Source organism: Podarcis raffonei, chromosome 4 (assembly GCF_027172205.1).
Source record: "Podarcis raffonei isolate rPodRaf1 chromosome 4, rPodRaf1.pri, whole genome shotgun sequence".
NCBI classification, from domain to species: domain Eukaryota; kingdom Metazoa; phylum Chordata; class Lepidosauria; order Squamata; family Lacertidae; genus Podarcis; species Podarcis raffonei.
Genome location: NC_070605.1, coordinates 8,128,512 through 8,144,422, shown reverse-complemented (window position 1 = coordinate 8,144,422; position 15,911 = coordinate 8,128,512). Strand labels below are relative to the sequence as shown.

At 47.4% G+C, this 15,911-nt stretch overlaps 1 protein-coding gene across 8 annotated transcripts in view; it reads right to left on the bottom strand.

Moving 5' to 3' along the window:
- Positions 1-15,911, bottom strand: part of C2CD3 (C2 domain containing 3 centriole elongation regulator) — a 63,773-nt gene that overhangs the window by 30,990 nt on the left and 16,872 nt on the right. For 7 of the 8 annotated variants that reach the window (XM_053385052.1, XM_053385051.1, XM_053385048.1 and 4 more), the window contains 8 exons: positions 15,619-15,731; positions 13,624-13,742; positions 12,538-12,660; positions 9,735-10,225; positions 7,812-7,958; positions 4,238-4,481; positions 2,562-2,739; positions 801-987 (listed from right to left, as the gene is read on the bottom strand). In XM_053385052.1, the coding sequence (XP_053241027.1) occupies positions 801-987; positions 2,562-2,739; positions 4,238-4,481; positions 7,812-7,958; positions 9,735-10,225; positions 12,538-12,660; positions 13,624-13,742; positions 15,619-15,731 (1,602 nt within the window). The remainder of the gene's footprint in view (positions 1-800; positions 988-2,561; positions 2,740-4,237; positions 4,482-7,811; positions 7,959-9,734; positions 10,226-12,537; positions 12,661-13,623; positions 13,743-15,618; positions 15,732-15,911) is intronic. The other variant, XM_053385049.1, reaches the window with a different exon arrangement.

The following is a 15,911-nucleotide window of genomic DNA, read 5'->3' as shown; positions in this document are numbered from 1 at the left end:
TGTACTGTATCCCGACAGCCCCAGTCATAGGAAGCTGGTTTATGCCAGGTCATACTCCTTGTCCATCTAAAGCAAGGCTGCCTGCTCTGACTGGCAGCCAGCCGCTCTCCATGGTCTCAGGGGAAAAGGGCCTCACTCATCACCTGGCCCAGTTGCATGCAAACTCTTAAGGTTTTGTTACAGGATCAAAGAAATGAGTCTGAAAGGGATAATTCTGAGAGTGAAGAGATCAAGTACAGAGGACTCAATTCCTTTAGGACTTTCTGTGCCCCGCTTTGAGGAGGATCCTTCGCATGCTCATCCAATAATAATAATAATAATAATAATAATAATAATAATAATAATAATAATTTATTATACCCCGCCCATCTGGCTGGGTTTCCCCAGCCACTCTGGGCGGCTTCCAACAAAACACTAAAATACAATAACCTATTAAACATTAAAAGCTTCCCTAAACAGGGCTGCCTTCAGATGTCTTCTAAAAGTTTGGTAGTTATTTTTCTCTTTGACATCTGGTGGGAGGGCGTTCCACAGGGTGGGTGCCACCACCGAGAAGGCCCTCTGCCTGGTTCCCTGTAGCTTGGCTTCTCGCAGCAAGGGAACCGCCAGAAGGCCCTCGGAGCTGGACCTCAGTGTCCGGGCAGAACGATGGGGGTGGAGACGCTCCTTCGGGTCTACTGGGCCAAGGCCTAACCACGGCTTGATGCCAGCAGAAAGGAGAGGGTGGGTGTTTGCCTTGGCTGCAAGTGCTGCTAAGTAGGGGGAATTGTAGGGATGGTGAGGGACGCCAGAAGAAATACCTGCACCAGATTTCAAACTGGATCCCTCCTCCTCCTCCTCCTAAGCCCTGGGCAGAGAAAGAGCTGAGCAGGAGCCTTTGGACAGGGACATCAGCAGGGACCATCAAGGCGTGATGACGCTCGTCGCCAAAGTTGGGGTCGGGGACGCACAAGGTGGTTGTCGAGCGGAAAGGCTTCAACACAAGGCCTGAGGAGGTAAAGCAAAGCCAGAAAAGACCTGTGATGGAAGGGACAAGGACCCATGTGCCACCCAAGCCACTAGCCAAGAGGACCCAAGGCTGCTCCTACGGCCGTCATTCACATTAGGCCTGTCTTTGGGCATTCATATTGGGTCCTAGCTTATTTCAATAATAATAATAATAATAATAATAATAATAATAATAATAATGATGATGTAAAGGTAAAGGGGACCGCTGACCATTAGGTCCAGTCGTGACCGACTCTGGGGTTGTGGCGCTCATCTTGCTTTACTGGCCGAGGGAGCCGGTGTACAGCTTCCGGGTCATGTGGCCAGCATGACTAAGCCGCTTCTAGTAAACCAGAGCAGCGCACGGAAACGCCGTTTACTTTCCCACCGGAGCGGTACCTATTTATCTACTTTGCACTTTGGTGTGCTTTCGAACTGCTGGGTTGGCAGGAGCAGGGACCGAGCAACGGGGACTCACCCCGTTGCGGGGATTCAAACCGCCGACCTTCTGATCGGCAAGCCCTAGGCTCTGTGTTTTGGACCACAGCGCTACCCACGTCCCTTCTTAATAATAATAATAATAATAATAATAATAATAATAATAATAATAATTTATTTATATCCCGCCCATCTGGCTGGGTTTCTCCAGCCACTCTGGGCGGCTTCCAATAGAATATTAAAAACACAATACAGCATTAAACATTAAAAGCTTCCCTAAACAGGGATGCTTTCAGATGTCTTCTAAAAGTCAGATAGTTGTTTCTTTCCTTGACATCTGACGGGAGGGCGTTCCACAGGGCGGGTGCCACTACCGAGAAGGCCCTCTGCCTGGTTCCCCGTAACCTCCCTTATCGCAGTGAGGGAACTGCCAGAAGACCCTTGGCACTGGACCTCCGTGTCCGGGCAGAATGATGGGGGTGGAGACACTCCTTTAGGTATACTGGGCCGAGGTCGTTTAGGGCTTTCAAGATCAGCACCAACACTTTGAATTGTGCTCAGAAACGTACTGGGAGCCAGTGTAGGTCTTTCAAGACCGGTGTTATATGGTCTCGGCGGCCACTCCCAATTACCAGTTTCTAAGCTCAGTCTGGCATGTTTGTGGGCCCTTGCTCATCCAGCATGTTGACCTGGGCTGACAATGACATTCAGCAGGTTGGGATGCTTGCAGCTGTCACTTCCTGTCTCTTGGCCACTTACTTTCTACATTCAGCTGAAGGGGTAGAGCAGCAGAACATACGGTATGTCTGCACCCTGAGGAGGCCAGTAGGCGATAACTCAGTTTTCTGGCAACATTCTCATGTGCAAGCTAGCCAGGAAGCGGTTCCATGCTCCAATCCTGTCCAATTACCTTCTAAACAGGAGAGGAGGCAGGTGCCCTGAGTGTAAAACCAGTCACCATCAGTGAGAGCAAAGCCCTGGCAAGCAAGCCACTGCTGGTCCTATTATAGATGAGCACCCTTGTTTCAGTTTGGAAGCTCAAATGCATATTTGTCCATCACCATGGCACTCTAGCCAGTTCAGTTCAGAAGCTGTGACGAACACCCGGAATAGCCTGATGGGCAAACAGCACTTACCATTCTCACAGAACTCGGTCCCATGCAGTGTGTCGGACTCCTGAACGGGAAAGTGGTACTGCACGTAACAGTCAGCCTCTCCCCAGACCGTGGACTGGAGGGGAGTGAGTCCTTTGACGCTCTCAATGTGGATCTCAAAAACGTGCTCCATCATCCCTTCCTTTTCTCTGCCTGACTGCTAAATAATAAACAAAATGGAATCCCTGTGAAAGAGGGGAATCCCTGTGGGGAGAGAGACCCCATCTCCGGTGAACAAAATGCCCAATCTCAGCATGTTCTGGGCAGGTAGTAATAATAATAATAATAATAATAATAATAATAATAATAATAATAATATTTATACCCCACCCTCCCCGGCCAAAACCGGGCTCAGAGCGGCTAACATCAAATGCATAACACAACATAAAATCAGGCAATCAATTAAAATACATCCTAAAATCAGATCAGGATTAGAATAAAATACAATCAGATGGCAACCCGCAGATTAGAGTTGGGGTAATAACCCACCGTCATTATTTATTTCATAAAAATTATACACCAGCTGACTGTGAAAGCAAAACAAAACCTCAAAGCGGCTTACGAAAAGAAGGTAATGAAAAGAACAAACAACAATATTTGAAACCATTAAAGCTCGCTTCAGTTTTCTAAACATCTGGGTAGGATTGTCTGAACACAAAGGTTCAATACGTGCCCAAGAGAGGTACCGCAAAGGCACCTGACTTATGCCCTGAGGCAGGGAGTTCCAGAGAGTAGATGCTATTGCACTAAGAGACTGATTGCTCACAAATGCGGAGTGATTTTGTGTGGCATTTGCAACAGCGCCAGTTCTGAAAACTAAAGTGGTTGAGTGGGTGTATATTGGGTATAGTGATCTCACAGGTATACCGCAGGTTTGCCACACCTGTAAGACAATCACTGATGTATAAACACAACACAAAACACACACACACACACACACACACTTTAAATGTTCTACACTCCTTCCCCATCAACACCACCCCAAGGACAAAGCTCTTGGAGACACAGCCAGGTGTGGTCTCTGGTGGGTCTCTAGGCCAGGCACAGGCAAACTTGGCCTTCCAGATGTTTTGGGACTACAACTCCCATCATCCCTAGCTAACAGGACCAGTGGTCAGGGATGATGGGAGTTGTAGTCCCAAAACATCTGGAGGGCCGAGTTTGCCTGCTCTAGGCGGGAAAAGTGCTGATTTTTAAAAAAAACTTTTTATTAAAATTTCTAAAATTATATAAAGACAAAACAAAACAAAAATACAAAAATACAAAAATACAAACATACAAGAATAAAAAAACAAGTATACTTTCAATCCCTTATTTTCTTGTAACTTACTTTCCCGACTTCCTCATACCTCCCCTTTCTGTATTCCAATTTCTAATTTATTAATTCAGCAAATCCTTTCCCTTAATTTCATTTAATTTTTGACCTTTCTTTTCTTTTTACTTATCCATTACAGCTGGAAACCACATAAATTCTAAACCAGCGTCATACTAACATTCATTAATTTTGCAATGTTTCTTAAGATAGTCCTTAAATTTCTTCCAATCTTCCTCCGCTGTCTCTCTCCCCTGGTCTCGGATTCTGCCAGTCATTTCTGCCAGAAAAGTGCTAATTTTGGGGGCAGCCTCAGCAAACACAAAGATATGTTTGATGGAAATACCTTTGGAAGAGGCATGGCCAGAGAGTCCAGAGCATGTGGAGGGCGCATTGCCACAGGAGGTGCCATTCCTTCCTCGTTCTTGAGCCTCTGCAGTGCCGCGATCTGCTCCGCGGAGCCCATGGCCAGAATGACCTTCAGGCTCCCCTTTTTGCTGCCGGTGAAGACGTCCACAACGGGCATGGAGCCATCTACAGCCAGCACCGGATACTGAGCCTGAAGCAGCAGGCTGGATATCTTGGGGTCCCTGGGAAGGGAGGGAGGGAGACAGTCATGCTATGCAAACTGCGTAGCGATTCCTGTTGACGCATGAAGTGGTGAATTAACTAACTAAAACATGCAGAAGAGTCCAATTTCCCTACCAGTGAATCTCCTTGCCACCTTCGCCTTTAGCAGAGACCGGCAACTTTTTCATGGAGGCTAGGCATTTTAAAATGCAGGAAAGCTGGGCTTCTATGAATTTGACATGTGAGATTACAGTGGTACCTCGGGTTAAGTACCGCATTTTTCGCTCTATAAGACGCACCAGACCACAAGACGCACCTAGTTTTTAGAGGAGGAAAACAAGAAAAAAAATATTCTGAATCCCAGAAGCCAGAACAGCAAGAGGGATCGCTGCGCAGCGAAAGCAGCAATCCCTCTTGCTGTTCTGGCTTCTGGGATAGCTGCGCAGCCTGCATTCGCTCCATAAGACGCACACACATTTCCCCTTACTTTTTAGGAGGCAAAAAGTGAGTCTTATAGAGCAAAAAATACAGTACTTAATTCGTTCCGGAGGTCTGTTCTTAACCTGAAACTGTTCTTAACCTGAAGCACCACTTTAGCTAATGGGGCCTCCTGCCGCCGGAGCACGATTTCTGTTCTCATCCTGAAGCAAAGTTCTTAACCCAAGGTACTATTTCTGGGTTAGCGGAGTCTGTAACCTGAAGCGTCTGTAACTTGAAGCGTATGTAACCCAAGGTACCCCTGTATATTCTGTAGTTCATGCTGCAGTTCCTAGACTCTCTGCTTAAGCAAGCTGCATACTTAATCTGATCTGTGAGCCTTCAAGGCCTCATCACTCATCTGAATTGTGCTGGATACCTGGGGCGAGCGTAAGTCTGGGGACAGGGGGAACTTTTCCAGCTTTAGGGTCGTATTTTCTGATGGGCAACCTTTCCAAGGGTGGCTGCATGTCATACAGGAGAGGTGGAAGGCAAGAGTGGATGGAGGAAGTTATGGTTTGTTTCTGTATGGTAGGGCACGTTCCAGCCAGATGAATTTTACTCACCGCTGGAATTCCCTCCATCATTTGTCAAAGCAAATTGAATGACAGTTCAAGGGCAGCCAAGCCAGTCAAAAGCACCTGAGGAGGGCATGGAGCAATGGCCTTGCTGAGTGTGTGTGTCCTGACAGTGTGCCAAGGGGCTAGGACGAATGCAGGGCCACATTTGACCCTCAGACTCTCAGTCCCCTTGGCTCAAATTCCCACTCAATCTTTCTGTGATTGTGTTTTCAATTTATGTGCCATACTCTGGAACCTCAGGGTGAAAAGTGGGTGAGAAATGCAATAAATTTGCCCGATAACAAATGTTGGAAATGTAAAGAAAATGAAGGTACATTCTTTCACCTTTGGTGGACGTGCCCTAGGATTAAGGCTTTCTGGGAAATGATATACAATGAGTTGAAAAAGGTATTTAAATATACCTTCTTAAAGAAACCAGAGGCCTTTCTCCTGGGCATGGTCGGCCAATTGGTGTCAAAGAAGGATAGAACGTTTTTTATGTATGCCACAACAGCAGCAAGAATACTCATCGCAAAGTATTGGAAGACGCAAGATTTACCCACTCTGGAAGAATGGCAGATGAAACTGATTGACTGTATGGGATTGGCAGAAATGACTGGCAGAATCTGTGACCAGGGAGAAGAGTCGGCAGAAGAAGATTGGAAAAAATTTAAGGACTACTTACAGAAATATTGTAAAATTAAGGAATGTTGAATGATGCTGGATTGAAATTGAGTGGTTTCTAGCTGTAATGGTATAAAGGAACATGAAAAAATGGTTGGATAGAAAACAAGGTGTTATTATAAGCTGTAATGCTTTAAGTTAAGGATTTGCTGAAAAAATAATTTGAAATGGAATACAAGAAGGGGAGGTATGAGGAGGTCAGAGAAATAGGTTATTGAAAACTACGTATTATGAACTATATGTCTTTTTAATTTGTTTGGGTTTTTTTGCATTAAAAATTGAAAACTTTAATAAATATCTTTTTTTTTAAAAAAAAAAGAGAAATGCAAGAAACGGGAGTCCACGGATTACTTGCACATGAAGGTGGCAGGTGGTTGGTGGCAGGACCCTGTGAGTGAGAGGCAAGGAAGGGAAGGCCTTCCAGGGTGAGAGACCCCACCCCCTGGGCTTGGGAGTCCTCATAAGGAAGCTGGACCTGGAGGAAGACTGTGAGGGGAGAGACTCCATGAGAGTATCCTCCTTCCACCTGCCTTGCCCCACCCTCCAGTCTCTGCTTCTCAATTTGTATTGCATTATTTTATGCACTGTGGCTTGCCGCTATTTTATTGATTGTAGTTTCGAAATTATTTGTTGCAATTGTTAAAAGTGGGTTTCTGTTTAATTTTTATATGCTGATATTATTATTCTATACTATTCTAAGGAATGTTTAACTTTATTTGATGTAGATTGCTTGTTTTAAAGCTGTTTTATTATCACGTTTGTACTGCATTAGATTGTTATAAGGTGTACATTCTTTGATTCTTCAGCTTGTAAACCGCCTTGAGTATTGTAAGATAAAAAGGTAAAGGTAAAGGTACCCCTGCCCATACGGGCCAGTCTTGCCAGACTCTAGGGTTGTGCGCCCATCTCACTCAAGAGGCCGGGGGCCAGCGCTATCCGCAGACACTTCCGGGTCACGTGGCCAGCGTGACAAGCTGCATCTGGCAAGCCAGCGCGGCACACAGAACGCCGTTTACCTTCCCGCTAGTAAGCGGTCCCTATTTATCTACTTGCACCCGGGGGTGCTTTTGAACTGCTAGGTTGGCAGGCGCTGGGACCGAGCAACGGGAGCGCACCCTGCCGCAGGGATTCGAACCGCCGACCTTTCAATCGGCAAGTCCTAGGCGCTGAGGCTTTAACCCACAGCGCCACCCGCGTAAGATAGAAAGGCGGTATACAAATTAAAAGTGATGGTGATGATAAGGAAGGAACGGTCCCAGTGAAAGCTGAGAGGGTCCATGGCTTTTTGTGAGAGACAAGAGAAGACTCTTTTCTCTTTCTCTGTTTTTGTTTAGATTACATATATGAGAAATGAAAGGAAAAAATGAATCAAAGCAAACTGGGTGGTGGATGTTTTGGGCAGCATACTACCCCTTAGCTTACTTTAGGATGAAGTCACAGCAATATATCATATGTAGCCCAAGTTAGGGATGGAAATTAAAAATCACTGCCTGGAAGTGATTTTTGGTTTTTTAATCTGATGGGGGGGCATTATCAGTGTTTCTTGAGCACTGAAAGAAGAAAATTGAGTAAATATGCCACAACACAGTAAAATAAAAACAATTTTAAAAAGGAAGAATGAGTTTTTACTTGAATGAAACGTAGAACTGATGCAGTGGAAGCTTCACCAGTCCTAGTAGGGCATCTCCTCCTGGAGTGCACACCTTGTTCCAGGCTTCTATGACCATCACATTGTTCTTCAGCCTCTCCAGATGTTTTGATGTCAGTGAAATAGGAGTTACCTAGAGATTTGATCAGACTCTTTGGTCAGAGAAGCAGGCCTACACACACACACACACACACACACACACACACACCCTTCACCTCAGCCTTTGCAAATATAAAAATAAACACCGTGGACCCGATACAGCTAACGGGGGCGGGGGCGGGGGTTAAGTCCCCTTGCAAGCTTACCCAGGTTTGATTAAGTTGCAGGTAAAATGTTTGCTGACAAGTTTTCCTTGTGAGGAAAAGAAAATGAGTTTCAAAAGTTAATTTTCTTTAGTGATGTTCTAGGCCAGGGGTCAGCAAACTTTTTCAGCTGTGCCTCAGACCTAGTTGGGGGCGGACTATATATATATATTTTTTTTGGGGGGGGGGGAATGAACGAATTCCTATGCCCCACAAATAACCCAGAGATGCATTTTAAGTAAAAGCACACATTCTACTCATGTGAAAACGTGCTGATTCTCGGACCATCCACGGGCCGGATTGAGAAGGCGATTGGGCCAGATCCGGCCTCCGGGCCTCAGTTTGCCTACCCCTGTTCTAGGCTGCCCCATAAAAGATGTGTTTCGCACACTTTAATATTTGGTCTCTCGTGGGGTTCTGTATGCGGGTGACCTGGGCATGCCTGAGCACACAGAGAATCACAGAATTGAAAAGTGGGCAGGGAACCCGAGGGTCACAGTCCAAACCCCTGCAATGCAGATGCCCATCCAACTTCTGCTTGAGAAGCTCAAAGGAAGGGGAGTCCACTGCCTCCCAAGAGAGACTGATCCACTTTCAAATAGCTCTTACTGTCAGAAAGTTCTTCCTACCGTTTGGTCAGGATCTCATTTCTTGTAATTCTAATCTTACCCAAACAAACTTGCTCCATCTTCCAAATGACAGCCCTTCAGATATCTGAAGATGGCTTTCATACCACCTCCCAGTCTTTTCTTCTCCAGGCTAAACATCCCCAACACCCTCATCAGGTTTGTTTTCCAGACACTTTATCATCCTGGCTGCCCTCGTCTGCACACATTCCAGCTTCTCAATATCTTTCTTAAACTCCAGTGCCCAGAACTGGATACAGGTGGGGTCTGACTCATGACTGAGACGTCCTTTGCTGCTGGGCATTGGGCGACTTTAATTATGGGGCCGAGCCAACTATGAATACCTGTATACCTGAAGGAGCGTCTCCATCCCCATTGTTCAGCCCGGACACTGAGGTCCAGCACGGAGGGCCTTCTGGCAGTTCCCTCACTGTGAGAAGTGAGGTTACAGGGAACCAGGCAGAGGGCCTTCTTGGTAGTGGCGCCTGCCCTGTGAAACGCCCTCCCAGCAGATGTCAAGGCAATAAACAACTATTTTACTTTTAAAAGACAACTTCCCTGTCTAGGGAAGGTTTTAATGTCTGATGCTGTATTGTTTTTAATATTCAGTTGGAAGCCACCCAGAGTGGCTGGGGAAACCCAGCCAGATGGGCGGGGTATAAATAAGTTGTTGTTGTTGTTGTTGTTGTTGTTGTTGTTGTTGTTGTTGTTGTTGTTATTGTTGTTATTATTGTTGTTGTTGTTATTATTATTATTATTATTGGCAGCAAAACACATTCTGCCTCCTGGCCAGTCTGACAACTACCCAACACTTTAGAATACAGAAACTGGCCCTCCTGCTGTAAAGCAGTGGCCAAAATTACAAAGTTTTGGGTCTGTATTTTGTTCTCTGACCTCACAAGTTTAAGGAATTGATGTTAAACACAGAGGTGGCACTAACCTTACCAGGATTACTGCGCACATGTAAAAACTGAAGCTTGCCTGAGAAAACTGGAAGATGGGTTGTGTGGTCCCCCATATCACAGCAGACCTTGTGGCTTCTTCTGTGCTGAAGAGCTTGCAGTTTAGATACACGTTACAAGAGCCATGAAATCCAGCATCTTTGGGAACAAAGACCTTCCCTTCTGGGACCATCAAGAGTACGTGCAACAGCAAACCTTCTTCTTCTGATGCACACAGCTGGTTCAGAAGGTTACGGGATACGGGGATGGGGACTGGCAGCTGACTCACGCCAACGTTGGCCCTTTCTGATACTGCAGGTGAAGACTCTTGGTTCCTCTTTGGGAGCTGGCAATTACTTTGCTTCAAAACTGGGGGGCTTCCAGCAGGAGTGGTGCTCCTGCCAACTTCTTGAAACTTGACGCCGGGACTCCTGATGGTGTGAACTGGAGCTTGTGGTGCCCCATTCGCTGCCTTGGCACTGGTGCTGGAGAAATCTTTATTATCAGCTGCAAGTTCCAATGACACCTGCCGGAAGAAAGTTAGAAATAATGTGTTACCTGCTGTCTGTTGAGAGCACAACCTTCTGCAACTGTGCTTTTCAAACTCTGCTCCTGTGAACCATGATGTCTCCACCACCATCGTTCTGCCCGGACACTGAGGTCCAGCGCCGAGGGCCTTCTGGCGGTTCCTTCGCTGCGAGAAGCCAAGTTACAGGGAACCAGGCAGAGGGCCTTCTCGGTGGTGGCACCCGCCCTGTGGAATGCCCTCCCACCAGATGTCAAAGAGAAAAATAACTGCCAAACTTTTAGAAGACATCTGAAGGCAGCCCTGTTTAGGGAAGCTGGTTATTGTATTCTAGTGTTTTGTTGGAAGCCACCCAGAGTGGCTGGGGAAACCCAGCGAGATGGGCGGGGTATAAATAATAGACGCGGGTGGCGCTGTGGGTAAAAGCCTCAGCGCCTAGGGCTTGCCGATCGAAAGGTCGGCGGTTCGAATCCCCGTGACGGGGTGCGCTCCCGTTGCTCGATCCCAGCGCCTGCCAACCTAGCAGTTTGAAAGCACCCCCAGGTGCAAGTAGATAAATAGGGACTGCTTACTAGCGGGAAGGTAAACGGCATTTCCGTGTGCGGCTCTGGCTCGCCAGATGCAGCTTTGTCACGCTGGCCACGTGACCCGGAAGTGTCTTCGGACAGCGCTGGCCCCCGGCCTCTTGAGTGAGATGGGCGCACAACCCTAGAGTCTGTCAAGACTGGCCCGTACGGGCAGGGGTACCTTTACCTTTATTATTATTGGAAGCTTTGTAGGGCTTCTTCTTCAGTAGCAAAATCAGTGTGTGTGTGTGTGTGTGTGTGTGTGTGTGTGTGCGTGTGTGTGTGTGTGTGCGCACAACAGGAAGGAGAACCAGCGCACCAATGGGCTCCAGTTGTTGGCATCACTGCACTTCCCGGGAGGGAGAGGGTCAAAGCAGCAGGGAGGCTGGCACAGTGCAAAAGTGCAGCAGCGGAGGTAATCTGTCCTTGCTACTGCGCTGACCTACCTGATACCTTGTCCTTCTCAGTAAGCACTGCAACACTGCTGATGGGAGGACAGGGGTGCGGTGACACCCCTCCCCACTGGCCACCCAGACAATCAGTAACAGCAGAGACAAGCTTCCTTGAAAGACACTGTGACTATTCCTACCCATCTTCCATTCCCTTGTGCAGCCACAGGAGAGTTTGTTCTGGGTTGCACCATCCGCTTAGAAGAGGTACAGGGAGAGCCCAGGCAGCCCTTGCCAGTGTGGACCTTGAAAGATGCCACAGAACCTTCTGCAATATGGAAAGCTTCTTCAGCAGACATTCTGCTTGCCCCCAAGGGAATCACTCTGTTTTCCACTGCTTTAGAGAACCACCAGCGCCATGGCGACATCAGGAACCATCCCTCCAGTCCCCACTTTCATCTCCAACCCCATCTGCGTGATTAACAGGCAACAGACCTCACAGTGGTGAATAAGGGAAGAGCAAATATCACCTTCCACGGGCCTGGAAAGCAAAGGGTCAGGAATGGAGGTGGCCCTAAAAAACCAAGCAGCACCCAGCACAGCCACTCAATACATATTCCCATCATTAGGTGACTGTTTTACTCTAGATACAGAAGGTCTTTGTTTTGGAATGAGCTGGGGCCCCTCTCTTCCCAGATGTAAACCTGACACCTGAATGAGCTCCAATGCGGAAAGCAGCCTCCTAGAAAAAAATTCCATGGCCAAAGCAAGAGGCAATGATACAAGCCAATTCTTTAGTCTCCTTTGGCAACAAACCTGTGGGCAATTCATGCCCTCACAGATTCAGGCCGTACAGTTGTACCTCCTCCCTCTGGTTACGGAAACTTCGGGATGCGCACGTGGCCAACCCGAAGTATTTTACCGGGTTTTGCCACACGCACATGCGCAGAAGCAGTTTGTGCATGCACAGAAGTGGTCCTCAGGTTGTAGAAATCTTGGGATCCGACTGGACCTCCGGAACGGATCCCATCCACAACCGGAGGTACCACTGTATTCGTCATGAAACTGAGAGGAGCAGAGAAAAGGAAGCTACTGATAAGATTTCACAGTAAAACAATAACCAATTCCCAAAGGCTACAGGGCAGGGGCTCACCCAGTGCTAACTAAAGCACCAAAGCCAAGGCAAATCCTTGGCATAGAATATATCCTGATATGCCATTAACACCCAACAACAATACCAGTTCTAAATAGTTCAACGATGTTGGCAGATTTTAGAAATAAGAGCGTATGACACCTAAGTGTTGCATTAAGATAAGCTACCTGTGTGTAGAACGGTATAGAAGCAGGTTGTGTATACCTTTAAAGGCCCGAGCTGGGCTGGACCTCCGACTTCTTTCACAGGCAGTTCACGGCTGACTGTTAGTTGCTCAGACTGAATTATGTCTCGCAGCGGGAAAACGGCTGAGCCAATCAACAGGGGCTGAAGACAGGAGAACACAATGGGGAAGGAGGGGGTAACATTGCGCATTTCACTTTTCAATATTACATAATCTATACTATATTGTGCTCATGGTAGTAAAACCTCTAGTAGGGTTTGGGGGCTGGGGTTCTGCTAAGGTCTTCAAGGAAACGTAATCAGTAAGAAAAGATATGTACTGTACTGGCCCGAATATAAGCTGCACCCGAATATAAGCCACACATTTAAAATTGGAGGGGGTGGGGAAAGGAAAAAATACTCGAATATAAGCCTCTCCATTCCTCGCTGCTCCTGGCTGCATACTTTGGGGGGGGGGGTGCGTTTCCGGCGGCCTTTCCCCTTTCTTGCTGTCTCCCTTACCAGCCTTGGGGGAGAGGACGGGGGACTATGCATGGGGCAGGCGCCACTTTGCAGCACTCCTGGTCCTGTTTGTCCTGCGCTCCTGGCTGCATACCATAAGGTTGCAAATATAAGCCACACTTTTCACGGTCAGAATTTAGGGGAAAAGTGAGGCTTATTTTCAGGCCAATACGGCATTGAGAACATTAAAATCCTGACTTTCTGACAAAATAGTGCTCTATGTGGCTAACTGTAAAACAAAAAAATTAAATTACCAAACAAAACTTATTAAAAAAATTATCATAAATTACACACAGGTCTAAAAAGGGTATCCATAAGCAGACAAGGTTTAAAATATCCATTTAAACCCAGTTAATACCCAGTTGCCCTCCTCCACCAGCGGAATGCCAAGCTATGCCTCTCAAAGGAGGGGTTGCAAAGTCTCAGTGGAGCCCGTGAAAAAGTCTCCTTGTTGGCTCTTGCCACATAGACATCCAACACTGGTGGGACAAAGAGTGAGGCCTTAGCTGCAGATCTTAATACGCAGCAGTCCCATGAGCAGGGCTTAAAGGTAGGTTGAAATGGGTCTACATAATCTGCTTCATCCAGAAAAACAATAACGAATACCTTTCTTTGTGTGCCTTGTTTTGAGTAGACGTGAAACTCAAGGTCCGAGTTCCACCAGTGGGTTATCATTGTGCCACTGAAGTGAACGGGGAACACGTACCGCTGTTGAAACTTCACCACTGAAAAGGTAAATTGACAGGGATTGGGTGCCCGATGGGATGGAAGAGGGAAGAAAAAGATGCTCAGTCAAAATTTCAAGGATACGGCAGAAGAAAGGTCTCCGGAGGCTTGTGAGGGAAAAGGTACAATGAAAGAAGAACAGAACTAACTACTTAACTAACCCACTCCTCTCTGGCAGATTATTTAGGCTTTTTGAATTTACAGAGTGATCCTATACATACCGTATTTTTGGCCCCATAGGACGCACTTTTCCCCCTCCAAAAATGAAGGGGAAATGTGTGTGCGTCCTATGGGGCGAATGCAGGCTTTTGCTGAAGCCTGGAGAGCGAGAGGCATCGGTGCACACCAACCCCTCTCGCTCTCCAGGCTTCAGGAAGCTATCCGCAAGCCTTGCAAGCCCGGCAGGAGTTCCCGCGGGCTCACAAGGCTTGCGGGCAGCAGCCTGCAGCCCGAAGCACGGGGAGCCCTCCGGAGGGCTCTCCGTGCTTCAGGCGGGTGTCCGCAAGCCTTGCGCGCCCGGCGGGAGGTCCCGCCGGGCGCGTGAGGCTTGGGGCGGCAGCCTGCAGCCCGAAGCACGGGGCGCCCTCCGGATGGCGCCCCGTGCTTCGGGCAGGTGTGCGCAAGGCTTGGGGCGGCAGCCACGGCTGGGGGGGGAATAATTTTTTTTATTCATTTCCCCCCCAAAAAACGAGGTGCGTCTTATGGGCCGGTGCGCCCTATATGACGAAAAATACGGTATATACTCCAAAGGAAGTCTATGAGGCTGTCTCCCAGGATTTCAGCATTTAAAATCCATTTTTATTAACCTGATTAATAAATATTTTTTTCTTAACTATCTAACTATTCTTTCACTCCCTTTCTTTTTGTTGTTGTTGTTTAGTCGTCTAAGTCGTGTTTGACTCTCCGTGACCGCATGCCTTGGAAACTCTCACTTTCTTCTCAAAGCTTCTCCTTTTTTATATCCATGGAGTTTTGTTGGAAAAACGCTGGAGTGGTTTGCCAGTTCCTTCTCCAGGTGGATCACATTTAGTCTCAACTCTCGGCTATGACCTGTCCATCTTGGGTGGCCCTGCGAGGTATAGCTCATAACTTCTTCGAGTTATTCAAGCCCCTTCGCCATGACAAGGCAGTGATCCATGAAGGTGATCCCTTTCTTTACAGTGGTACCTCGGGTTACATACGCTTCAGGTTACATACGTTTCAGGTTCCAGATTCTGCTAACCCAGAAATAGTGCTTCAGGTTAAAAACTTTGCTTCAGGATGAGAACAGAAATCGTGCTCCGGTGGCACGGCAGCAGCAGGAGGCCCCATTAGCTAAAGTGGTGCTTCAGGTTAAGAATGGTTTCAGGTTAAGAACGGACCTCCGGAACGAATTAAGTACTTAACCCGAGGTACCACTGTACTAGTAGCTAAATCCTATTGACCGAACTGCGGGAGGCAGTGGAAGAAAGGAGTGCCTGGTGTGCTCTGGTCCAGGGGGTCACGAAGAGTCGGACACGACTAAACAACAACAACAACAAATCCTATTCTGGTTAACTAGACTGCCACTCTTCATTTTCTAGTTGTCTTATAAAGTTCTTTGCCTCTATTTTTTTTTTGCGGGGGGGGGGGGGGAGCAGCTGATCAGCTTACTTTTCCTTATCAGAAAGATCCAATCCCCCCACCTTTCTCCACCTATAGTAGGGGCTGCCAGCCTTTTGGGGTCAATGAGGACATTTGGAATTTTGAGGAAGTGCAGGATTGCGGTGTGGCATAGGACAAAATGGATGCTACACCTAAAAGGACAGGACCAGAAAGTGGTGTTGGGCATGACACCATGCAGTCAGCTGCCCCATCCAGGGGAGAAAGGGCCCCTTTCCCCCAGGCAAGGCTTACCTTCCCCCGAGATTTTACTTGACGCTATCCGAACTATTTCTGTCGTTATGGCGGCCTGCCCTGCTCCAATCTTTGAAGCTCCCACTGGAAAGTGAAACTCGACAAAGAATGTCCTGTGAATGGGAGAAACAGAAAGCGTATTGGGTGAATCAACCAACTGTTTTTAATATAATGGGCCAAAGTGGAAAGGGCATCAACACAAGTCACTGAGCTCAAGCTCAGCGGCTGAGTGACAGCTTTGAATGCAGGAAGTCCTGGATTCAACCCCTGGGAACCCCAGGAAATGCACGGAA